The following is a 26,848-nucleotide window of genomic DNA, read 5'->3' on the forward strand; positions in this document are numbered from 1 at the left end:
TCCCAGATTATGGAAGGCACATCTCTCTGAACTATACTCAGTTCCCATACCTTTTGTTCTTAGGACAAGGCATCTTTTAAATCTTTTAAACTATTTTTATTATAATGGATTTTAATGTTATAAAATATTTTAATGACATTTGTTGGCCACCTTGATCATCTTTTTTAAAAAGTGGAACAAGTTTTCCCCCATCTATAAGGAGAAACAAAGAAAAGAAACCCACTGGGGGGGGGGGACTGTCCCAGTAAATCTATGGACTTTTTCCATTGCAGTACTTTTTTTTTTTTTTTTAATCCCATCCAATATGACATATTGGGCCAAAAATGTTGCATGCTGCTTTTTAGCAAATCATAAAACAACATACAGAAGCAGTCTGATTGTCACTATAGTGTTGGGAGTACAGTATTTTGTGTGTTTGCCAGAAAAGCAAGCCAAAGGGGTGAGGGAATTTAGAGCCAATTCTGCTCTAGATGTTTAGGTGGAACATTCTTGATTATGCACATATTAACACTCTTTTGAACATGTGGCATTTTGATACCCTGCAATACACTGAAATTCTAATTTGTGTCAGACCAAATCCTGCAACACCACACAATACATTTTTTTATCCCACTGCACAAAGGGTTAATGTTCAAAATACAGTAACAGCAGTCGCCTCATAATCGAATCTCCCACATCATGCCTGCTTTTGTCCTCTGTGCCATTGGTAATTTTTATCTGCTCTTGGCTTTTGCCTCCTTCTCCTGCTGTTCCTGGGCATCTCTTCACAGAAACCATTGCCATTCCCTAAGCGAAAGGAGTTAAAGCAAGGGAGAAAAGGCACGGTAACAAAACATGAAAATACCTGGTAAGCAAATGGCAGTTTCATCTGCAATGAAATTAGGGAAAATGTCCAATGTGGCTGGAGCAGAAACCCAAGTCTTGTATCAAGCTGGTCACAATGCAAACCACAACACAGACTACAGTGTGCAGCACTGTTCACAGCCTTCAGGAAAGGCCTGAGTAGCACAGAGCCAGGCATTTGCAACAGAAGGGCAACAGTGTGAGATAAGCTTTCTGTCCCTCAACTAGGTGTAGGGGAGATGTCATGGTCTACCTTTTCCTTGCACATGGCAGCCACAATCCAGTCCATTTAAATCAATGTCTTTAATGACATTGTTAGCTTATGGGCTAGCATGTGCAGGGTGAAACATGCATGACAGTGATTTCAAGACATCCCAGCACATCTCTCTTCTCCCGAAGCCAGGAATCCTGCCTCCTTAATAATTTGGATGCAATCCAGGCAAAGGCAGATACTAGACCCCAGAACCAAGGCACATGATATGAGCAGTCATATGGTACAGCTTTCATTGGGGTTTCCCAAGTTCTCTGACCAACTAGGTTTTCATATAAATATAATTTTTGTTGCATACAAAGCAACAACATCAAGGGTTCCAGCAACAACACTGCACAATCCAACGGCACCTACCTGTACCATACAATGCCTCTGATCATGTATATTTCATCTCTGAGTTGTACTAACATCATGCATACAGGTTACACTATTAAACATGGTTAAATACTTTTGAATTCATGGTTAATTTACATATTGCAGTTACTCACAAGGAGGCTGTTGTGCATGGCAATATGGATTACATTAAACATTTAGTTACCAATACACTGCCAGTTGATATCAGTGTACTTGCTATTCCATGGCATACAGTATGTATAATTCCCTGGAGCAAGCCATCTCCAAAGCTGCTGTAATACTCAGCTGCCACATGGAGACTCTCTTCCGGTCGTCTCTGTCCAGCAAGTGTAACATGTAAGGCAGTGTTTCACAAACTGGTGCCTTATGCATGTGTCAAACTACAACTCCTATTTGCACCAACTACAGGTTGAACCTAATCAACACTGTTGTCTAACTATTGGGTAGACAGCAGGTTGAGGGAGGGGGACGGACAACTTTGAAGTTTATTGCCCCTTCACTGGATTGCACCCATTGAACACAATCCTGATCTAATTACAGAAGAGTACATCTCACTGACTTCAACAGACTTATGCAAAATAAAGACAGCAACAGTGCAACTGGAACCATATCCTTTTGAATTCAATGGAGCTTACTAGCCAGGAAATGTGTTCAGGATTGAGAGTGCCTATAAATAAATGTCACAATCCAATTTATCTGAACACAGTCCAAAATCAGAAGTTTCTCTTGCAAAACTAATGAGATTCATCCTAAAAAAATGTATAGTGAAGACTGAAATATCCAAGAAATCCTAACCTTGCGTATTCATAACTCACCCTAGTTTCATCATTATCTGAGTAGAGGATTTTCAAGCCCAAGTCAGCTTTGTCTTCATTTTCCTTATGTAGAAAGCAATACGTTGGTAGAGGCAAGGTTTCTGTTTGCATGGAGGCTTTCTGTGTGGGCAGTATCCCCAACTTCCAAGGATTCATAGCCTCACAGAGAACCTCCACACAAGCATTTCTCCTCTGCAAACATATCTCTTTCAGTATGAAAGGGAAAAGAGAAAAATGACAGTGGAGGAATGAATGCAACAATCCTCTGCTTGTGCAAAAGAGAAACTGGGAGGAATGACAAGTAAATAGCATTCCTCTCTATTAGAGATAAAAGCTACAACATAGTTAAGGGACAATTTGTCTTTAGAACAACTTCTGTTAGTATATGATATGAATACATCTATGTCCCAAAGAGCTATGTAGTAGGGAGTACAGTATAAGAAATCTTATCATTCCTAAGCAAATTCAGACAAAAATAAGGTGCAATCCTAAACACACTTTGTAAAAAGTAAGTTCCAGTGAAAACAGATGGGCTTTGTCTTAAATGAACATGTATATCCCATTGGTTTCAACAAAGAAATGAAGCATGTTTTTCAATCTTCCTCTCTACAATCAGAGGTATTTTAAGTATGACAGATGGTGCTAAAAATTAATGACTTCCACAATTTTTTATCTAGTTTATTTTCTGTGACAAGGCTAAAGTTTACAAATCAAGCATATTTTCTTTTCTTTCTTCCACAGTACAGCCCCATGATTCTGGCTGTGGATTCAGTGGTAGAGGCATGGTTGGATGGCAAGAATTAAACTAAAGTTGGGAATTGAGAAACACATGGTTTCAACTCTTTCTACAAATTTAGAAACCTTTTCCAGCATAAAGATGGATTCCATGTGCATCCACGGCAATCCCATGGACCTTGAGAATACACATGATACTTCATTTACAATGGCACCTAGTCTTTCCCTGTTCTCCCTAAAATTTTGATGCTTTAAAATGGCTATGCAACCAAACCCACAAAATGTACTGGTTCCTACAATGTGTATTAAACATCATAACCACATATGTTTAGATTTACCTGGAAGTAATTCTCCCAGGTAGCAAGGCAAAGGGCTATTTATGAGCTCAATCCTGCATCTTTACATTATAATCCAGAATATCATTATGGATTATATGGTCATCTACAGTCACTTGCAAAAAGCTTTGCATACAGGCACACACACAAAGGTATAGAACAATGCTTCACAGCTACTTACTGTTTAAGCAGTAATTTCCACATTCTTCAATGAGACAGCATAAAGCAGAAGAACATTCAGATTTTATTTTTCAGCAGTGAAAGAATCCCTATCCTGAACAGAGTACCCAGTTTTTAAAGCATGTAAGAGATGAGTCTTTTGGCTTTCAGAATGATTGTATGTGGTATTAGGATTTGAAATTAGAACAGGAATGGGAGAAGCCCAGGTCAGATAAAGAGCTGCATTCCATTAATTGCCTGAAAAGCTTAATTTTTAGATTACACTACCCAGATTCCACCAGCCAGCACAGCCAATGGCATGGGAACCTTTGCTAAATTCTGCTTGTGCAGGGATGCCCTGTGTGAAACCCATCAGCCAAGATCCTGGATCAGGAGATGTATCACAAAGTTCCACAAGAGTGGAACTGCCACACATCTACTTCCCCAACCCACCCATGTTTTAAGTTCATGCAGCCTTCCCATTATAGCCATTTACTGGTCTGTGGAGAGTAGAAGAGAGAAGGCCAGCTATACTCTTATAACTAAATGTATAGAGACAGAGATTCCCTGGGAACTCCCAAGGGTCTTCTGAAGATCATGGAGGATGATAGCATTGCTATGTGTCCAATGTCATTGCTGTGCATCCAGCTTGAAAGGTGGGTGGGGAGTTTGTACACTGGATAGTCAGTAGAGAATTCCCACCTCCTCAATGACCAAAAAAAGTGCATTACTCAAATATATGTTGGACGTCACTTACAGGATGCCAGCCAATATGCCTGAGTATCTCATATCATGGCAACAATTTGCACAATCCTGGTAGCCTGAAAAGAGACCATGAAGATCAAGCATGTATTCATGTGATTGCTTCTGGGCCATGAAAGGCAACCAGAGTCCTGCACCTTTTCAAGGCATTTCTCTAGGGATTCCTGTTTGTCTGAATGAAGGCCATAATTTAACCTACCCAAGCACTATAGTGATACAATTCAAAGATACAACCATGTTAGTCAGTGGAATCAATATGTAGCAAGATCTTGTAGCACCTCTGAGACTAACCGAAAGAAAGAAGTTGGCAGCATGAGCTTTGTAGATGAAAGTAGACTAAAGTCTACGAAAGCTCATTCTGCCAACTTCTTTCTTTCAGTTAGTTGTACACTCCTACAGTAGTTAAACACGTTTCCTGCTTGGAAATGTGGAAAAGCAGGTAGATGCTGTCCTGATCTGGCAGAGATATTCCCAGTTAATCCTCTGCCATCAAGCTTTTCAGATGCTTTGAAAATGTCCCACTTTTTCTCTCCTCCTCCCATTTCCCCCTTTTGTCCCTAGTTTACTTCTGTGGTTGCAAATTGAGTTCAAAGGGAGCCCTGGTGGCGCAATGGTTAAATGCCTATACTGCAGCCATTCACTCAAAACCACAAGGTTGCGAGTTCAAGACCAGCAAAAGGGCCCAAGCTCGACTCAGGCTTGCATCCTTCCGAGGTCACTAAAATGAGTACCCAGACTGTTGGGGGCAAATTAGCTTACTTGCTAATTAGCTTATTTGCTGTTCACTGCTATGATCTTTGGAATAGCGGTATATAAATAAAACAAATTATTATTAATTATTAAAGTGCAAAAATAGTTTGCACTCAATTAACTCAGCAGGGAGAAGTGGAGTGGGGAGAATCTTGACCTTCCCAGTAAGCTCAGGCAAAGCAAACTGCTACACCCTCTCCTAGCTGGTCTATTCATCCCACTTACTAACTTTTGCCATCTTGACCACACTTTGATGTCATTTGAATATATGTGTCCTAGTTTTCACCTCTGAAATGTTGCAGGGTATGCAATGTTACAGAATTTGGAAACACTGGGCCGGGGCAGGGGGGATTAGACATCAACCCTTGATTGGTAGTCATGCTGGCTCAGAGATTCTGAAGCTGGTCACCCAAAAAAGTAACATTTCCATTCACTGGCCATGTGTAGATACTGACCATGTTTATCTAGGGATTCTGATCTGCTCTTCGTAGTTCATGTGTTTCCTGCGGCAAAACTGTTTGCCACTTAAAGTGTGAAAGATACTGTACTTGACTTTTAAATAAATAAATAAATCCTGGTCAGCAGCAATGAGATATACAAAAGTAGCGTGCTGCCACCTAGTGGAATAAATCTGCATGCAATTTAGTCATTGAGTGATTTAAGAAATCCACTGGCTTAGAAGAAGTATACCAGTTCTTAGCTCCTCTGAGTAGAGTGGAACAAAACCCTCTCTGCTTTTGTAAAGAATTCTTTGGTGGTCCCCGATGTGTGACCAAGGAAGGATTTCTTCTTGCTGTCAAATTACAAGGAAGCCAAAGTGTAGCAAAGGATTAGAGGTCGCACTGCAGCCCAGGCAGTTAACACAAATGAGGATAAAGTTACAAGGCCTATAAATCCCCTTGCTTAAGGGCATGAGCTAAGTCCCCCTGAATATGACAAGATGAAGCTTCTCTCTCTCTCTCTCTCTCGTGTGCTGGCAGGGAGCTTTTTTCATTCTTGCACTGGAAGCTTTAAACCTCAAGCTGCTGTGAAAGCACTGTTGCTCTACTTGTGCGCATGTAGGAAACGATCACAAATTAATCATGGGAATTTCTAAGTAGATTAATTTCACCATTCAAAAAGTGTTCAGCTCAGCAGTAACAGCATTGGTTTTGTGGGCTTCCCCCCCGCCCTCCACGAGTTGCAAAACTCTCCTTTTGATGGGCACAGGAGGCCAGAAAAAAAAGAAAAAACTATTTTTGAAGTGGCATTCTAATCTTGTGACGAAACCCACCCTACGGATGCAAACAAATAAGCCCAGCAAACAAACAAATACCACTCATTTTTTAAAATTGGGATTTGTATTTGAGAATTGTCAGCTACAATTTCCTCCCTGAAGAGCCAATTCACACCACACAAATTAGTAAACTGAATAAATCTGTGATAAACAAAATAAAGCATTTCTGAAGTAAATGCTTTATTGCTTCACTTGTATACAAATGTCAACACAATTAACAGGTTCTGGTTTTACTGCAAAACAGAGCAGGCCCTGGATTTAGCTCATGAAAGTATAGTGCTGGAATGTAGACTGTGTGGCTCTCCAGATGGTGTTAAAGAACAGCTCCCAGCATTTCTAACCACTGGACTATGCTGTCTGGGCAATATCTAGAGGTCCACAAAATCCCCACCACTATTATAAAGGGAGGGTTTGACCACAGAGTTTGGTATGCAAAGTGGAAAACATGCATTTGCTGAGTCCTGCTGGGTTGTCACGAAGGTGAAAATATCAAAATGAAGTAATCAAAATGACAAGGCACAGTATTTAGGATGATATTTCCCTCTGGCTCCTAATATGAGATGGTGGATGACTGACTAACTGGAGCTAAGCTTAGGAATGGCACAAAAAGGTTACCAATCAGATCGTTGTCATTTTAAACTCACTACCACAAGAGGCAGTAAAGTGATCTCTAGTAGCATGGAAGAATTTAAAAAGGAATCAGATAAGTTCATACAGAACAAGATTTGGGGAGAGGAGGGTGTCATAGTGAGCTCTGAAAGGGTAACTTCAATTTACACCATCATAACCCATTTTGGGGGCACTGCAGAAGTTAGGATTCAGTTCCAATCATGCAATGACCAAAATCTACACAGCAAAACCCATCTTTTTTCTGCTGCGATTCCCCGCAAGATAGATATTTCTGTGTTGGAGGAGAGCAGCAGAAATGCATCCAGCTATTTGTGTGCAGAGGAGGGGGGCCAAAATGGTGAAAGGCCTGAAAACCATGTCCTGTGAGGCATGTCTTGTGGAGTTGGGTATGTTTAGTCTGGGGAAAAGAAAGTTAAGAGCTGATATGAAAGCCCTGTTTAACTATCTGAAGGGATGTCATACTGAAGCTCCAGAGAACAGGACCCAGAGCAATGGATTCAAATGACAGAAAAAGAGATTCCACTTCAACATTAGGAAAAACTTACAGACAGTAAGATCTTTTGCACAGTGAAAACACTCTGGTATCTGCTTCTCTGGACGTCTTTAAAGAGAGAGTGGATGGCCTTCTGTCGGAGTACTTTGCTTCTGTGTTCCTGCATGACAGGGGACTGGACTGGATGGCCTTTGTAGTCTCTTCCAACTCTATGATTCTATAATTCTATTTTCCTTTGGCAGGACACACAACAATACTATCATCAGGGGCTTCTGAAGAATCCCCAGAAGTTCCTCAGGATGCCTGTCACAGAAAACAGCAGGACTCATCTCTTCACTCTCCATCTGCATGGCTGTCTTGTGGGAGGGGGGGGAGATTGAGGAAAGGCAGTGTTGGAGGGTCTGCTTTGGTAGACACATCACAGCAACATGCCAGAACCATGTCTTCTGATGCAGAATGTCAGCCTGCAATTTTCTCTCTGTTTTGAGATAACAGATTTAATACCAAAAGCCAAGAAAGAATTATAGGGATGTGAGCCAGCATGGCTTAGTGGACTGAGTGTTGGACTATGACTCTGGAGACCAGGGTTCAATTCATACTCTCTCAGCCCTGGAGAAACATGCCAAGAAAACCTCATAAGAGGTACGCCTTAGGGTCACCATAAGTCAGAAATGACTTGAAGGCACATAACAACAACCATCACCTTGTGGGGACACTTCCCTGTGCGATTCGGTGATGTAACTTCATGCCCCAAGTAAAACTATTCTATACACATGGAAAGAATGCTACAATAATTTTTTTTTACCTTTTTGGCAGTGTTGCCCATCAAAACCCAAAGGACAATCACACTCATAGCCATCTTTCTTGGGCACGCAGGATCCCCCATTGACACATGGGGCAGTCAGGCAGGGATGGACCGTGTTCGCTAGGTTGATTCCAGATGTAAAATCCTGCTTTACGTCTATTGTCCGGTCATTCAGAACAATCTTTGTTTAACAGACAAGAGGGGGGAAAGCTTCAAAGGTTTTCTCTTCCAAGACATTTTATTACTTTATTTATTATTCAATATCTTAAAACTTTAAGGTTTTATTTTTTTTATCTGCCAAAGCCAAAGGAGGAAAAGACTGTTTGGAGTAGCTGGCCTAACATCTGTTTATTTTCATCACCATGCTTCCTGCAAACAGTGTTGCCAGAGGATTCCATAACTTCTCCTCAAGGAAACAAAGAAGCAGATACAACACTGATGAGCTTTTTGAGCTGTGTAACTCAAAGATAGTTAACCTCTGTTTTTTTTCTTTTTACAACTGAGACAGATTTATGAATGCTGTGCACAAACTTTAGATAAATATTTATGGTTCTGCTGTGAATCAAGTCTAAAATATACAAGAAACTTCTGAGTGAAAGCAATTTCAGAGTAGAATTCCTCTAGAGCCAGGTTTATATGAGACCCATTATACTTTCTACGGACCAAAACACCCTGCAGAAATAATCCAGTTTGAGACTGCTTTAACTGCCCTGTTTCAGTGCTGGGAAATTATGGGAATTTTAGCTTATTATGGCACCAGAGCTCTCTGACAGAGAAGGCTAAATGTCTCTCCAAACTACTGTTCCCAGAATTCCCTAGCATTGAGCCAGGCCAGTTAAAGTGGTCTCAAACGGGATTGTTTCTGCGGTGTGTTTGGGCCTATGGATTTATATTATACTTTCCTCTTTCAGTTGTTTGATAATGCCTTCAGCTAGCCCTCCTTGCAAATTATCCAAAGACATTCAAAAACGTTAACACATATATATTCATATGCTCACACATATGCATATACAGTACATAGAGTGTTGGTTGGCTCTGTGTTGTTGTTTTCCTTTAGGTTTATCAAATGTGCAAAGTAAATAAACTGGCTTGCAATATACAGGCATACCTCTGTTAACAAAGCCTCTGACAAAGAAGCTCCTTTTTACAAAGTGTTTTTATGTTGGCCCAGCCACCTCTTTACTCCTTGTCTTCAGTCTAGCTGTAAGTTTTTTTTAGCAGCATCAGCACTCAGAGGATGATGAAGAGAGGGGGACAAATAAACTTTCAGTGTCAGGTTGCAGCAGTATATCTGCAGTAATGAATACAATAAAGCTTGAATTAAGAAAGAATGGGATTCAGCTCTAGCCAATCCTACTGAAGCTGTGTGCTGTGACTACAAGAGGAAAGATTAAAAACCATATGTCTCCAGAATCTCTTCTGAGCATGTGTGAACAACAAAACACAAAGGTAATGAGAGACCAGCTTGCCTCTCCAGGTACTCCTACCATGTTAAAAAAAAAAAAGTCACAGACCTGTATGTCTGGCTACCAAAACAGAAATAATAAAAAGTGGGGGCTGGTGAAAGCAAAAGTAATCACTTGATGCATTTTGGAAGAAGTCTTCAAGTGGTCTCAAGAAGATTCAAAATGTTTATGTTTATGTATGTAAGCCTTACCTGACCTGGCTGTTTCTTTTCAAGTGTGCGTTTTGTAAGTTTTGAATGAAAAATTTGCTGAAACATGTTGAACCACTCTTCTTTTTTGTAGTGGAGGAACTTATCCTTATTCTTCCCATGTTATCTCTCCCTCTGGAACCAAACTTTCTGTTATAAAAGTCATTTCCAGGAACACATCCAATTTGTTAACTGAGGTACACCTGTATATATCACAAACCAGCCTGGTACCCTGGCACCCAAGCAGGATGTAAAAGGGGGGGGGGGGGGAATCACCACCAGCCCAGAAACCACTTTCTTACAGCTTTCTAAAGATTTGATCTGGCTATTTACTGAAAGAGCCTTAGGCTGCATCTGTTCAGTAGTCTAACTGGCAACAATGTAAATCCCACTTATTTAACTGTCTACATTGGATCCAACCCTACAAACCCTAAAAACATAAACCAAACATATACTGAAATGCATGTACTGCACCTTTTGAATACTCCCAGAGAAGGGTTTAAGGACACCAGAGTTTTTCTTTACATTATCATAATTTGGTACACCACCAACGAACATATCAGGATTGCATTTAATCTGGGTGAAAGCTCCCTGCAAGCAAAATAAACATAAATGAATAAATACAACCTTCACTGCTCCAGGCTGCTTTGTCTTTTACATTTAAATAACACAATTCCCAACCAGTGGGGGTGGGCAACTATAGCCCTTTACATATTGTTGACCATTAACTGCCATCATTTCTCACTATTAGTTATGCTAGCTGCAGCTTGATGGGAGCCACAGTCCAAGAATATCTAGAGGGTCACAGTCGGCCACTTCTGCCTTAATGAGAAAACAATACAACAGGAAAATTGGGCATAGGAGCATGAGATGTTGCAGTGAGCAAAGTTGTCTAAATTTCCAATCCAAACACCACCACCATCATTAATGACTGATTACAATGCCTGGCTGCATCTAGATTAATTTCTGTGGTTTGGAGGATCAAGTAGTCCTAATTTGTGGGGCATTTTATGTTTGACCAATCCAGAAAATAATACAGTATGCAAAGGGATCTTGTAGCACCTTTGATACTAAGTGAAAGAAAGAAATTGGTAGCCTGAACTTTTGTAGACTTGAGCCTACTTCCTCAGGTGCATATTTCAGTTGGAGAATCCAGAGACATACCTATATAAGCCGGTTGTATGTGAAAATGTCAATTCAAATTCTATAACTTGTGGGTATGGAGATGAGGCAACAAGTTCACTTTTAACAATGGTCATTGGAGGACAAAGGCAGGAGGCAGGATGTTGTATAAAGCCAAGGAGAGTAGATAACCATATGAATGAATATAGGAATGCAGAGTGGGAAACAAAGAGGGGATGTGATGGTCAAGAGCACCCTCATGAGGATGGGGATTAGAAAGTGTTGAAATGCATGTAGTGTAGAAACCATTATCTCTGTTCAACCCATTGCTGATGGAATATAGTGTTATCAACTGGCTTACATAGGTCTGTCTCTGGATTCTCCATTCCAAACATCCATCTGAGGATGTAGGCTCAGGTGTACTAAAACTCATGCTACCCGATTCTGCCTTTCAGTTAAGTCTCAAAGGTGCTACAAGATCCTGCTGCATACTGATTTTACAGGCTAACATGGCTATGTTTTTGAATTCTACCAGGAAGTAATACAGTTAGCTTCATGAATAACTGAAAGGTAGAGGATGAGATAGCAACACTCAATTTCAGATGTCTCATGCAGCAAGGCTGTGCCATAAGAACGATAAATGGAGACAGGTGTTGAGATCCTACAATGAGGAGACTACGCATTACTTTGTATCCATGAAGTTATGTGTTGTACAGCTCATTAGGGAATTATGATATTGTGCAACTAAATGTACATTGTGCATAAATGCACATGCACACCATGAACAGCAATTCACAAAGCACAACCACGGCCAATGCACAGTCATGTAAAACAGTGCCACATACAGAACTCTGTTTTTGCATAATTAAAATGTTGTTCCATGTTGAACAAAAATCTCCAGTCATTTCTGTAGGGGAATTTCTGCATAGCATGAAACATCAAGAGGATTTGGTGCCCCAACCCATTTTTTTTACTGTTTTCTCTAAGGTTGGGGAGATGCATTTGAGACCCACTTCAGACAGAAAAGGATACATTGGTTTGGTGCTAGGAGCATGCCAGCACAAGGCCTTTCCCTAATCTTCCAGACAATGGTTTGCATAATCATCTGCATTCAGCTATTCTCTGGAAAAGGCCCAAAGTATATCTGTATATGTGGGTGGTGATACATTGAGGTAGCTTCATCTTGAGCCTTGAACAGACTGCTTCCATTAACACAATGCCAAACTTCATTGACCCTGCTTTGTCACAGAATGGCTGCATTCTGTTACATACCTCTTGAACTATTTGTTTTATTTTTGGATAGGGAACCAAGAATCACCCAAAGCCAATAGCTAAAACCTGAATAAGCCCTACATTTAAAGTTAAATCACTGTGTATGGCTGTGAATACATGAATACAGCCTTTTGTTACCTCCGCCATTCCTTCTGTTGGTCTTTGCTGATCAACTTGCAATATGCCATTTTTCGCTGTGCGAGACACTTTGAGCTCATGCCACTGGTTCAAACTGACAGGTTCTTCACTCCTATTTAAAAAGAAAATGGAACAAATATATATCAGGCCCCAAATATTTTTTATATCTCTCACAGTTGGACTGAAGCAAATAGTTACACTTTTGTATGAGAAGAACAGGGCCAGTAAGATGGTAGCAGGCGTACCAAAGAGACGGTGAACACTGTTAAACCAGTCTACAAAGACCAAACTTCAAAATGTGCTTCTCCTTCCCACATGGAAAAAACATCTTTCATATTCAAAAATACAGATCCTCCCTAATTATGGGATTTATTGCATAAAAAAGTGTGGTCAACCAGTATTGCCCAGGCCAACCAGTGAAGAACAGGTGACCTTGCATAAGATGACCTTTCATTCTGTCCAATCCCTGGCATCTCAAGTTAAAAGAATTTCAGTGAGTTAGAGAAAGGTCTTGAAGTATGGCTGCATGACAGAAAGGACAATGCTGCAACAGAGGGAATAATGTCTTGGATCAATACAAAGAAGCTCCATAACTTCTTGGCAAATCCCAGATCTGTATTAGCCTTGTAAAAAGCAACTCCACATGAATGTAACATTTCACATCCCAATCACTGTAAAATCCTGTCAAGTCCTGAAACTTCTGCTCTCCATATATGCTCCATCATGAACTGAATGTTCACTTCAAGTTATGACCTTTCTGTGCTTCACCTTAAAGTATATAACCACCTTCTCTGTAGGAACAGGTCATAATTTTGTTTCAGTCATTTTTTTTATAAGAATATCAAAATGTACAAACTTCTGAGGATGGAAAGAACTTGAGATTTAAAATATTTGAATTTGGGAGAAGCCAAAGGAAGAGATTAATCTTTCCAGGCTAACAGCTTTGAATAACCACCTATTAAAGTGTGATTGGAGCCTCTGTATAATCAGCTATGTTTGTGATGATGAATTAGGATTGTGCCACCTCTTTTCTTCTGAAATGATCTTCATGTCCTGTTTGGTGCCAGCATAAGTCCAGGTCCCTGAAAGGGAGTAGAAGAGGCAACAGACCACAGGAGAATCCCCAAGGGAGGCATAATTCACTAGCAAGGATGACCTAGCAGCATAATCAGACCAGTCCCAATCAAATATTGGCAAGCAGCAAATCCAAACGGCAATCCAAAAGGGAGATCCAAAAGCGTAGTCATTAAATGGAGCAAGGTCTGGAGTTATCAGGCAACAGAAACCAGGAATACAAGAATATTGCACCCCCACCAGACAGCAGTTGGATGGAGGTTCCAAAATTTATGATGTTGTCACCACACAGTTGTTCTCTGATTAACAAGTGTTTGGTTCTTAAGCACTCCAACCTTCATAGCCCTTCCTCTTCTTTTGTGCTGCCACAATAGGTGCTGTTACCTCTGCATATTGTTGTTGAGAAACTGCTATGCCTCCTTGGCCCTCTGCCTCACTAGCTTGGCACTCTGTTTCTCTATCTTGATCCCCTTCTCCATTTTAACCTTTGTTTCTTTCTGAGTTTGAGTCCTGGGGGCAAGACATAACACCTCATCCTTAATATCTATATGGCAGGCAGATGAAATTCAGTTTGGGCTGACATTCTACTTTAAGGCTGGATATAGCTGTACTTATTTTGGCTGGTACAATGGGGGAAGAATTCAATTTTAATTGATTTTGGAAGAATTTACCAGATTTTTGCAGATTTCTTCCTATTCATGATGGAAAAAACCTGAGGTTTACACACACACACACACGGAAGAAACTGTCAGATTTCCCATCCACCTTTTTTCCCTTCTAGGTATGTTAGTGAACTACAGGCTTACAGCCACATGCACAAGATTTACTTGACATTAGTTTGGAATCCAAAACTACATTTTGTTACACCTCCTGACTTTTCCACAGATGGTTAAGCTCTATGAAGTCAACATCATTTTCCAGTTTCACTGCTCTGGTACCTACTCCGCTATCATCAGGTGTGGCCAAGACTCCGCATGCACAGGCAAGGACAGATGCTAATGTTCAAACATGGAACATATGCGTTGCTTGCAACTTTAAGCAAACCAAATTTATTTTGAAACTGCAGGTAAACAGTTTAATCCACTTTAAAATCTTGCAGTGCCACTAGTGACAAGCTGAAATTGCTTTATACATTCTATACAGCCATCCCTGCCTTAAAATGTGTTTAAATCCATGTTTTGTGTTTCTCTATAGTAATAATGGACAGAATAGCTTCAAAATGATCAAAAGACCATTTTTATATACATTGGAAAACACTGATGAGAAAAATTCTCCAAACCCTAGTGGATACCAAGGGCCCACTATACTTACAATTGTGGCACTACTGTCACAATCATGAATGCCTCCAAACCTACCTTAACAGCCAGCTGTTGCACTGAGAGTTGGAGGTCCATTCAGCTGGCACTCACCGCACAACTGGATGATGTTTCCAGGCCCCCCCTCCCCACTAGCAAGCAAGGCTGCACCAATCAGAAACAAAACCACTGTTGCATCTCCTTATCACAACCTGGCTTGCTGGAAGAAGAGGGCTAAAAATGTCCTGCCACACCCTGATCACCAGCTGAACAGATGTCCGTTGCTCAGCTGGTGGCCGTTAAGACAGGTTCGGGGGGGGAGGGGGGAGACCAGGGCATGCTATTTACTTATGCATTTGTAACTACGTAGGCTATTCAAGCATACCTCAGTTATCATACTTTAGGCATACCACCAACACAGAAGCTCCTTTTTACAAATTCATTTTACACCTGCCAAGCCCCCTTTCCTTTTTGTCCTGTGTCTAGCTCAGAGGATTGGTTTTTTTTAGTAGCATTGACAATGCAAGGATGGTGGAAAGGGCTTGAAAAACACACACTCAGTCAAAGGTTATAGTGTCATGTCTATAGTAAACAATGTAAAGAAGTGTATAAAAAAACAGAGCCAGTGTGGAGTAGTAGTTTCATTGTTGGACTGTGACTCTAGAGACAAGGGTTAGATTCACAGCTCAGCCATGAAACCCACTCGGTGACCTTGGGTAAGTCACATGCTCTCAGCCTCAGATGAAGGCAATGACAAACCTCCTCTGAAAAAATCTTGTTAAGGAAACACCATGATAGGTTCACCTCAGAATCACTGTAAGTCAGAAATGAAGGCACGCCACCACGACGAATATAAGAAAAATGGGATTTTACTCTACAGTCAATCCTACTGGAGCCATGTGTGAGTATCTACAACAAACAAGATAAACAGCTGCTGCCTTCAGGATCCCTTACTGAATATCCGTGAGCAGCAAAACAGTGAGCAGATAAAGTCTGCTTCAGCAGCTACCCCCAGCATGTTAAAAATAACAACCACAACCCATAGATATCTCAGCCTAACTACCAAAATGAAAATCATAAGTGGAGGCTGGTGAAATAATTTTTTTAAAAAATCCCTCGATACATTTTGGGAGAAACTTGCAAGTGATGTCTAGAAGACTCAAAATCTTTTTTTGTTTATGCAATGCTTACCTGGCCTGGCTATTTCATTTCACATGTGCATATGGTTAGTTTTGTATAAAATGTTTACTGAAATCTGTTGTTTGTGATACATGGGCCTATCCCTATTCTTCCCATGCTATTTCTGCCTCGGATACCAAATTGTCAGTTAAAGAGCTGATGTCTCATTACAGATCTACTTTGCTAACTGAAGCACATCTGTATAAGATCTCCACAGAGATTTTGGGAGGTTTAGCATTCTAATTTATTTGGTGGTCATTCTAAATATATCAGCCAGGTTTTTTTTTTATTTCAAAGTCAAGACTTCTAGACTAATCTGAAGCATTATACATTTCATTCATCAAATTTATTTAGAATAAACAAACATTCACTTGCTGTGAAAGCAACTTGCATGCTACAACCACAGAGAGGAGGCTATTTGGAAATCTTCATTTGAGCCATGGAACAACCAGTATGCTATAGTATAAACAGAACTGCACATACTCAGGGAAGGGCTTGCAAAGAGTGGATGGAACGATGCAGGGGGGAGAATTCACACAAGGATTTGCAGACGTGCATGGATTGTGCTGTATGTTTTACAGAACTTGTTACAGATAAATCAACATCATTGGTTTTTCCCCCGTTAGACATTCTCTGGGGATGCTCAATCAAGACACTATCTTAATTATGAAAAGAGGTCTCGAGAAGAAACGCAATTTGCAATTGTGGTGCCAGGCGTCCCACAGGAAATACATGGAAAGTACCAAGGTAATCTTTATAAATTGTCACTAAGCTGCAAACAGAAAAACAACAGATATATAATGGATAGATGTAAATTAAATTCCCACTAGACAGGTTACATTTAGTAGTCTTATGGAAAAGCTGAAATCTCATGTCAGTTTTAACAATGCACATGCTTCAGTTTCATATGCACATTAGATTCTATACTGATGAGCTGTTAACACCTCTCTAAGTATAACTATCTCCTCGGAAACACCAGAAAAACATAGTAAACAATCACTTCATCATCTCTTTAATTATCTCCCCATGTTGTGAATTTTCCCCCTCCTGATCTTTGCTTAATAACAATTAAGATTTAATGAATGTGGATAAATCAATACATAATAGGTAATAATTACCTCAGATCAATATGTAATATGGAAACAGTATGAAGCTGACTACTTAATAAGGAACAATATTCACATTATGTCCTCTTTCCAGCATCGGTCTTTATTACGATAGGAAAGCTCTCGCTTTCAACAATTAATGATTTAATTATCTGGGGCACAGCTCATGAGAAGAGACGTGTCTTGTATGTTTCTATCTTAGGAACCTCTAAATAATAATAATAATAATAATAATAAAGATTTATTTCCAGCCTGCCCAATCTCGAAGAATCCGGGCGGGTTACAACAGTAAAATACATCAAATTACAATAGAGTTTTAAAAAAAAATCAAACCCTAGATCTACCCCCCCCCCCCCCCACATAGTATAAAAACATTAAAAACATTAAGGACATTAAACAAAAAAGAAATAGGCAGAAAGATAGACGGGGAAGAATAGGCAGATGAGGGGACAAATATCTCTATATTTGGGGAGGGTAACTAAGTTGGAAATTGAAATGGTCAAGTAGCAGCTGATGGAAAAGAACCCAGTCTCAGCCTCTGCAGAGTAGCTACCAGTCAAAGCAGATGATATGAGGCCAGATAGCCCAACATTTGTCACCACTGGTAAAGCTGCTGGGAAGTCAAGTCCAACAACTTCTGGAGAGCTGCATGATTCCTCCCCATGGAAAAGAGTTCGTATTATGGCTGGCATTAGCCATAGGATTTGTTGTTGTTAACTACCATCAAGTCAACCAATTTATGACAACCCTATCAGTGAGAGACCTCCAAATCAACCTATCATCTACTCAGTTCAGGTCTTGCGGATTCAAGGTTGTTCCTTATTTGATTGAGTCTATCTATCTAATATGCAGTCTTCCTCTTTTCCTGTTGCCTTTTCCCTGACCAAGCATTATTATGTTTCCTAGTGAGTCATGTTTTCTCATGATATGGTCAAAGTACAACAGCCTCAGTTTAGTCATCTTAGTTCCTAGGGAGAGTTCAGACTTGATTTCCTCTAGGACTCAGTTACTGTTTTAGCAGTCCATGGTATCTGGAAAACTCTTCTTCAGCATCACCTTTCAAATGGGTTGATTTTCTTCCTATCAGCTTTCTTCACTGTCCAGTTTTCACAACCATATATAAAAATGGCAAATGCGAGGGCATGGACAACCCTAACTTTGGTATTCAATGATAGATGAACATACACATCGGATAAACATATCCTACTGTTAAAATTTATTCTGAAATTCTGGAACAACAAATATAACTTCTGTGCTCACAGGTTTTTGCAAAATTAATATAAGTTTTGCAAAATTTGCAAAATTTCTCAACTAATACTGAAAATACTTTTAAGGAATCTAAATGCACACAAATACATTTGTACATAATGTTCCAAATGTCTCACACAAGGTGCCGTGGAGATGGGTAGGCACAATCTGCCTGTACTATCTGCTTCCTTTCACACAAGGATATAACAAAAGATATGACTTTAAATAAAGTTCACAGCTGCTGCTGCTTCTCTGATTTACTGCACCTCCCTGGGCTTTTGCTGAACACATCCATTTTTATCCTCTTTGACAAGGAATGGTTGGAGAGAGAAAGACCAGTAGCAGTTGCTGTTAAAATATATTTCTAAATTGTATTGAAAATGTTCAGATGTGTCAATGGTTAACTAAGGTTTAAAATGGTTCCTGTTGCAGGCCAGAAAGCCTAGGCCTGGAAGAACAAGTCTTCAAGGACATTGCCTGAGACATAATATAAACAAAATGTATTATTGTTATGGTTTTGTGTAGTGTGGTGACTTCATGGGAAAGAGGTGTGTCCACTTGGTGGAAAGATGATCTTGTGAGAGAACAAAGACTGATGTCACATTCGAGCTTCTAGCATGGACTCTGAAAGAGAATAGATGTATAGTAGCTTGCTGTGCATTGTGTAAATAGCAACAAAGTTAATAAACCCTCATTTGAGTGAAAGTCTGTGTGGAAGTTACTTTGATATTGAGTAGCTGAGAAGACTGCATCTGTTCCAGTTGGTACCAGTCTAGAACCACCGGTAACAAGAGACATCAACCATCCCAAAGATCTTTTTCTCTAACAAGTGGTAGCAGAGGATGGTTGCCGAGATGGTTTGCCTGAGGATAGTTCCCAGGATGGTGTACTGAGATGGTCTTCTGGAGGGTCTGCTGTTGCTGATGTTCCTGTTCCACTGAGAATCTGCTGTGGAGTTTTTCTTCCAGCTGTAAGTTTGCTCTGTGTTGTTCATCTGTCCTGTGCCGGGAGGCAAATGGGAAGATAACAGTGTTTGTTGAGCATTCTGCTGGGACTCTTGGCTGTTTTGCCGTTTGCTTTGAGTCATGGAGGCAGCAGCAAGATTTCCTAAGCTAAACAACAAGAATTACAGCTCTTGGGCTGTTTACACAGAAGCGCTGTTGGTCCGTGAGGGTCTCTGGCGTATGGTGGAACAAGGTCCTACTGATGCTACACTTGCTGATGATTCGAAGGCACGAGCTACAATTTTACTCACTGTTGAGCCTAACCAGATTAATCATGTGAGGCTTAAGACTAGTGCTAAAGCTGTCTGGGACACTTTGAAGAATGTGCATGAAAATAGCACTGCCTTGTCCAGGACGCTCTGTTGCAAAAGGTTATATGCTTGCAAGATGCAAAGTAACCAGGATCCTGAGAAGCATTTAGAGGAAATGCAGGACCTGTTTGCACAAGTGCAGCTGAGAGGTGTCACTTTGCCCGAGGAGCAAAAGGCATACATCTTGCTTGGGAGTTTGTCCCAAGACTATGAGCACATCCTACATAGTTTTCAAGGGATGGCTGAAGACCAGATGACTGCTGAGTTGGTGTCGGCGCGCGTCTTGGAAGAGAGCCAGCGACGGAAGTCTGAAGGGCTCCAGAGGCAGCAGCGACAGATACCAAAGGTCTTCAACCCACCAGAGGTTGTGGAGAATGGCCAGCAGGAGAAGGCTGCAGTGTCCAAGTTTTGTTTTTATTGCAAGAAGCCAGGGCATGTCCAAAAGAATTGTTGGAAGTTTGCAGCATTGAAGAAGAAGCAGGGAAAAGGTGCTAGTTCCAGGAGTGGAGCGGCAGTTGTGGCTGGGGACAATGACTGCAAAGCCCATCATGCAGCCACAGTGAGTTCAGTCTGGATGCTGGATTCTGGGGCTTCTAACCATATGTGTAATGACAATAAGTTCCTGAAATCTAAGTCTGTGTCAAATGTTCAGTCTGTTGCAATGGCTGATGGTGTTCCCAGAGAGGTAAAACATATGGGTACTGTACATGTTCCTAGTTTTGGGGAAGATTTTGAAAATGTTTTGTGTGTTCCCAAATTGCAAAATTGTCTTGTTAGTGTGTCTGCATTAACTTCAGATGGTTATGCTTTGAAATCTGAAGGAGATGAATGCATAATTAGCAAAGAGAATAAGGTATGTGCAAAAGCACAAAAGAAAAACAAATTGTATTTTATGCTTGACAAAGCTGAGTGTGCCAGTGTTAGTAATGTACCTTTACATGCACATTGTGCACATTATTTTCACAGAGTGTTTGGTCATATAAGTTTTTCAAATTTAGGAAAGCTGGGAGCGGTTTGTCCTGAGTTCAAAATTAATTCTTGTCCTAATCACCTTGATTGTTCTGTTTGCAGTAAGATCAAATTAAAAGCTTTTCCAGTGGCCAAGCAAACAAAATGTGTCACCAAGAGGCCGTTTGAGGTGGTGCATGCTGATTTGGCTGGGCCTTTAACTAAAACTGTTGGAGGAAGTCAGTATTTTCTTGTAATTGTAGACAGGCACACAAGGTACTCCTATGTGAAAGTCTTGAAAGAGAAAAGCAAGGTTGCTGAAGTCTTCAAAGACTGGGTGAACCAAATAGAGCGCCAATTTGACTATAAAGTGGGTTCTTTGGTCACTGACAGAGGAGGTGAATTTTTGTCTTCTGACCTAAAGAATTGGTTGCAGAAGAAAGGTATACGTCACAACACCACTAATCCTGCAGTTCCACAGGAAGATGGGTTGGCAGAGAGACGTATTGATGTTTTAAAGCAGATGAAAGACTGTATGTTATTGGATGCAAATTTGTCTGAAAAATTTTGGGGTGAAGCAGTTTTAATGGCGAACCATATAGCAAATAGGGTGTGGAATTCAGCCGTGAAGCAAACACCTTATCAGATGCTACATGGTAGACCACCAAACTTAAAATACCTGAGGGTGTTTGGGCAATTTGCAAATGTGTTTGTGCCAGCAAAATTCAGAAAGAAGGGTGAACGTAAATGGAAAAGGTTGATGTTTGTGGGTTATTCTGGCAACAGTTATAAATTTTACCAAGGTCATGGGAGAATTTTGTTGTCCAGAAGTGCCAATTTTGAGAAACATTCTGGCTGGGAGAGATTGCATTCCAATCAGGAAGTGTTTCTGAGACTGGGGCAAAGTACTGGAAATGGAGGGGTAAGACAGCCCACAATGTCCACAATGTCTCCTGAGAAGGAGAAACCCAGTAAGTACTTCACAACACACTCAAACACAGCCAACACTACACACACCCATCACCACAAGTCAGTTTGAAGTTGTGTCAAAAAGGGACACTGAGGTGCAAACTAGTTCAGAAAGTGAAGATGAGAGAGGTAGAACAAAGGTGTTGATTCCTAGGAGGACTCAGAGAGTGAGAAAGCCTCCTGAGAGATTTGTTGTTCAGACTGTAACTGCTTGTAGTGCAGTGGCTGATGAGCCTGAGAGTTTTGAAGAATTGCAGAGTTTACCTAAGGAGGAGAAAGAGAAGTGGTTTTCTGCTATGGACCAAGAGTTCTTATCTCTAGCTGAGAAGCAGGTTTTTGATATTGTTGATAGGCCTAAAGACCACAAGGTTGTGGGTTGCAAGTGGGTCTATAAGAAGAAGGAAATGCCAGATAGTAGTCAAAAGTACAAAGCCAGGTTGGTGGCTAAAGGGTTTACACAGCAAAGGTTTGAGAATTTTGACAAGACTTTCTCACCTACTGCAAAGCCAGAAAGTTTGAGATTAGTGCTTGCATTAGCTGTGAGGCAAGGAAAGGTGGTAAGGCATTTTGATTTTGAGACTGCTTACCTGAATGCTAAGCTTGAGGAGGAGATTTACATGGAACAACCTTCTGGTTTTGGTAGTGATACTGAGACGAAAGTGTGTAAGTTGAACAAAGCATTGTGTGGCTTGAAACAAAGTGCACGTTGTTGGAATCAGTGTATTCATACAGAGCTTGAAAGGCTTGGGTTTAAACGAAGTGTTACAGATGCTTGTGTTTACACTAAAGGAGGGGTAGTTCTTGTGATTTATGTGGATGATCTTTGTGTAACAGCTAATTCAGAACAAGAGGTGCAAGAGGTACAGAAGGAATTGTCTCAGAAGTTTGCATTGAAGGACTTGGGAAATCTGAAAGCTTACCTAGGGATAGAGGTAGAGTGGACAGATGATGGCAGATGTCTGTTGAGTCAGAAGAAAAAGATCGAGAGGCTGATTGAGAAGTGTGGACTGCAGGATGCAAAACCTGTGAAAAGTCCAATGACTCCTGGTTATGCCAGTGCAGAGTCTGCTGAATTGTTTGATAGTCTTGAATTGTACAGACGTGTGATTGGTAGTCTGTTGTTCATTGCTAACAATACACGGCCTGATATTTCTTTTGCAGTTGGTGTATTGAGTAGAAGTGCAAATAGTCCAAAGGTGGATGATTGGACGGCTGTGAAGCATGTTTTGAGGTATTTGAAAGGTAGCAAGAACAAGAAGCTTGTGTTTCAAGGAAGTAAGGAGAATCTAGTGTGTTACACAGATAGTTCTTTTGCAAGTGAGGCAGAAAAGAAGTCATTAAAAGGAATTGAGATTAAGTTTGCAGGTAGTCCAGTTGTTTGGAGAAGTAGAAAACAGAATTGTGTAGCACTTAGTACTTCAGAAGCAGAATTTGCTGCATTGTCTGATTTGTCTGGAGAGGTGGTATGGATTAGACAGTTGTTGAGTGATCTGGGAGAAAATTGCACTGAGCCTACTTTGGTTTTTGAGGACTCACAATCATGCATTGGGATGGCAGAGGCTGAGAATTTGAAGTGCAGGACTAAGTACATTGGAGTAAGGTACCAGAATGTAAGAGAGTTAGTTCAGAATGGTATCCTAAAGATAGAGTACATTGACACAAGGGATAACTTGGCTGATGTTTTGACAAAAGCACTTTCTGGAGAAAGACATGAACAACTTTTTTGTGCAATTGGTATGGTTCCTTAACTCCACAAAGATGTAAATGTAAATACACCGTGTTATTGCACATCTGTACATTTTGGAGGGGCATGTTAAAATATATTTCTAAATTGTATTGAAAATGTTCAGATGTGTCAATGGTTAACTAAGGTTTAAAATGGTTCCTGTTGCAGGCCAGAAAGCCTAGGCCTGGAATAACAAGTCTTCAAGGACATTGCCTGAGACATAATATAAACAAAATGTATTATTGTTATGGTTTTGTGTAGTGTGGCAACTTCATGGGAAAGAGGTGTGTCCACTTGGTGGAAAGATGATCTTGTGAGAGAACAAAGACTGATGTCACATTCGAGCTTCTAGCATGGACTCTGAAAGAGAATAGATGTATAGTAGCTTGCTGTGCATTGTGTAAATAGCAACAAAGTTTATAAACCCTCATTTGAGTGAAAATCTGTGTGGAAGTTACTTTGATATTGAGTAGCTGAGAAGACTGCATCTGTTCCAGTTGGTACCAGTCCAGAACCACCGGTAACAAGAGACATTAACCATCCCAAAGATCTTTTTCTCTAACAGTTGCACTGTGCCTGTGTGTTGTGGATTAAAGGACGGATGATGAGGGTAGAGGAAGAAAAGGAGTAGATGGGACCACAGGGGGTGAAAAAGAGCAAAGGATCATGTTCTGTGAAAGAAAGAGGAAGGGCAGGGCTATGCAGCAGTAGTAGATGGAGAAAGTGAATTAGCCAGCAGAAAGATACTAAGAAAGCTGAGTGGCACAGACAAATTTGGGTGAGCCAGGGATTGAGTTGGCACAAAAGAAAGATATTTCTTGGTTGAGCTAGAGCTCTATACTTTTGGTTCAAATATTGGTTTGGGGCTTAGACGATACCACTCCCTGGTACTGAGTTTCAGACAACTTACTACTAATCTTTCAGCCTCATCACTTTTCTTTTGGCAATGTATGCCTAGCTACTGTCTGCCCTCACTCATGTCTATCATGGCAGTCATTTTTTGACAGGACTCACAATATTTTTCTCAGGCTCCCAAATGTATCTGTCGCCCCCAAAATGTTGAGGATTCCTAATGTAATCTAAATATGTTTTACGAAGAGGTAAGCAGAAGCACAAAATGAGACAACAGGCAATTCAAAATAATGGCTAATATTTAAACAGACACGCTAGAAAAGAAACAACAAGGAAGGAAAAGAAGGATACTTAGATATGTATAAAAGGGCCAGATGGGCCCATTCACACACACTATGGAATTATAGCACAATTATTTCATTTTCATTACCCTTTTTCCATCCTATGGAATCCTGGGGTTGGTAATTTGGGGAGGGGCATTTAGACTTCTCAGTGAGTGAGTTCTAATGCCTCATCAAACTATAAACCCAGGAATCTATAGGATAGAAACATTGCAGTTAAAATGATGTAACAGTGCCATAATTCTGTAGTATGAATGGACCCCTGGTAAAGTGATCTCGGGGAAAAAATCTGAAATGAAGAGCCATATGGCAGTTAGTCCCAATAAGATCCAAGGAGGGCTTTTTTCACCTCTGCTCAACATAATTCACTGGTACTAGTTGGAGAACTGAAAAAAAAATTGATGTTATTATGACAGGACAGGACAGTTGACCCTCTGTATCCACAGTTTCTTAATCCATGGATTCAAGCATGCATGTCTTAAACTATTTTAAAAATATATACAGCAAGCCTTGATTTCCCCATTTTATATAAGGGACACCATTTTACTATGCATTGTATTTAATGGGACATGAACACTCATGGGTTTTGGTATCCATGGGGCGTCCTGGAACAAAACCCCAGTGGATACCAAGGGCCACTGCAGTAAGTAATATTAGATGATGGGAAGTTGAGTTTAAATGTGTCTGCAGCAGCACATTCAATGTAATGTCCAGTTTAAATAAAAAAAATTTTTTATTTGTATACCGCTTTTCCATCTGATCAAAGAGGTTCACAATACCATACAGTACAATACAAAACAATCAAGCAAGTTTAGTTCTGAGAATTCAAGTTATTGACTTCTACCAGTTTCATTGTTAAAAACAGAAGCAAAACCAATAGTTAGGGATCCTTCTACAATAAACCTGTTTGACTTTGGGACATCCCAATGTTCTTTGTTCTCCAAATTAGCAGTCTTCAACTGTAATTTTGAACAATAATTTGTTTCATCAATGGCTGTAACAAAAATTGATTTTTGATTAGCCCTAAATGATCCTTTAAAATAAAGACATTCATTTTGGCAGAGCAATTGTGGTTAATGGATATCATAAACAAATAATAACAAATCCCACTTACCTAATGATAGCTGTTCCTGAACCACAGTCAAACCTAAACTCCACATAGCTGTTTGCCATGCTAATAGACAGGAAGTCTTTGCTGCCTGAGTCATAGCTGTACAAAAGGACACCGTCCTCTGCATCTGGTCGAAATATGATCTCAAATTCCATGAAGGAAAGATAGTTCTGTGGTTCCAAAGGCCAGGGAATGGTAGCAAAGGATTTCAAGGTCTCATTGAATTGTGGTATGATAAGGATGTAAGCTAGAAGAACAGGAGGGAAAACAAACAGCAAGAAATATATTTCTTCAGCTTCTCTAAGAAGAAAGAGAGTCTCCTGCTGTTTTGCCATGTCTTCTTTTATAACAGAGATGGGGCCCTCCATATATATGATACTTCAGGTCCCACAAGCCTTAACCAGCAGGTAAACTGATACCTAAAATATCTGAAATGACACAGGTTCCCTCAGCCTTACACAGTATTGAATCTTCATAAAACTTCATTGCAGAAATCAATATTAGTAGCTATACCACAAAGAGTATAATCTATGCAATCTAAATGCATCACTTGTAGCATGAAATATTCCTGGGATGTTCAGAAATGGACAGGAAAGCTATTAATCAATCAATCCTCAGTGTTCTAGAAATAAAATATTTATACAATTGCAACACCAAACAGTTGTTGCAAACTGTTGCAACCCCCCCCCCCCCACTAGATAACAGATGGCTTCTTATGACACATACACAATCTTTGCACATACACATATACCAACTTTACCATAACTCAGAGCTGTAATTTCCTCGAACATCTGTTGGTAATTCCCTTAAATATCTGTTGGTAATTTATAATATTTTGCAACCCATTATGGAGGAAACAGGAGGATTTGTACACCTTGTAAGTGGCTACAACTATTGACCCACTATGGTCAAAATGGCCTTGAATCTGTCATTGTTTACTCCCAAACATGTTTTTTAAATGTCAAGTTCTTTCCATTCTGTTTATGAAAGAATTTACAAATTTTGGTAAATTCACATTACAGATCAAATTGAACTATTGAACAATATTTGTATCTACACTAGTCAAATTCAAAGTGTATGCTATTTGTCTCAAGGGGAGGACCATACATATCTGCCACGTAGCCATTTAAAGAGTCTCTCTGGAAAAGAGCAGACAATTCTAATTCATCGCCACAAACATGACTTGCTGCACAAAATTAAAACCAAGGACCTAAAACCTAAGTGATTAAAGTCCTTTCTCAGCACAGTTGGATGAATCTAGTTTCCCTTT

At 40.2% G+C, this 26,848-nt stretch overlaps 1 protein-coding gene across 2 annotated transcripts in view; it reads right to left on the reverse strand.

Annotated features, from left to right (window-relative positions):
• Positions 1–26,848, reverse strand: part of LOC149324099 (pikachurin-like) — a 178,595-nt gene that overhangs the window by 19,257 nt on the left and 132,490 nt on the right. Inside the window, exons 15-20 of one of the 2 annotated variants that reach the window (XM_089496420.1) lie at positions 25,582–25,825; positions 12,415–12,526; positions 10,357–10,473; positions 8,229–8,409; positions 3,535–3,558; positions 845–868 (exon numbers count right to left, since the gene is read on the reverse strand). In XM_089496420.1, the coding sequence (XP_089352546.1) occupies positions 845–868; positions 3,535–3,558; positions 8,229–8,409; positions 10,357–10,473; positions 12,415–12,526; positions 25,582–25,825 (702 nt within the window). The remainder of the gene's footprint in view (positions 1–844; positions 869–3,534; positions 3,559–8,228; positions 8,410–10,356; positions 10,474–12,414; positions 12,527–25,581; positions 25,826–26,848) is intronic. The other variant, XM_089496426.1, reaches the window with a different exon arrangement.

Source organism: Sceloporus occidentalis, unplaced genomic scaffold (genome assembly GCF_023333645.1).
Source record: "Sceloporus occidentalis isolate IW3139 unplaced genomic scaffold, rSceOcc1.0.p SCAF_1, whole genome shotgun sequence".
Lineage (NCBI taxonomy): Eukaryota > Metazoa > Chordata > Lepidosauria > Squamata > Phrynosomatidae > Sceloporus > Sceloporus occidentalis.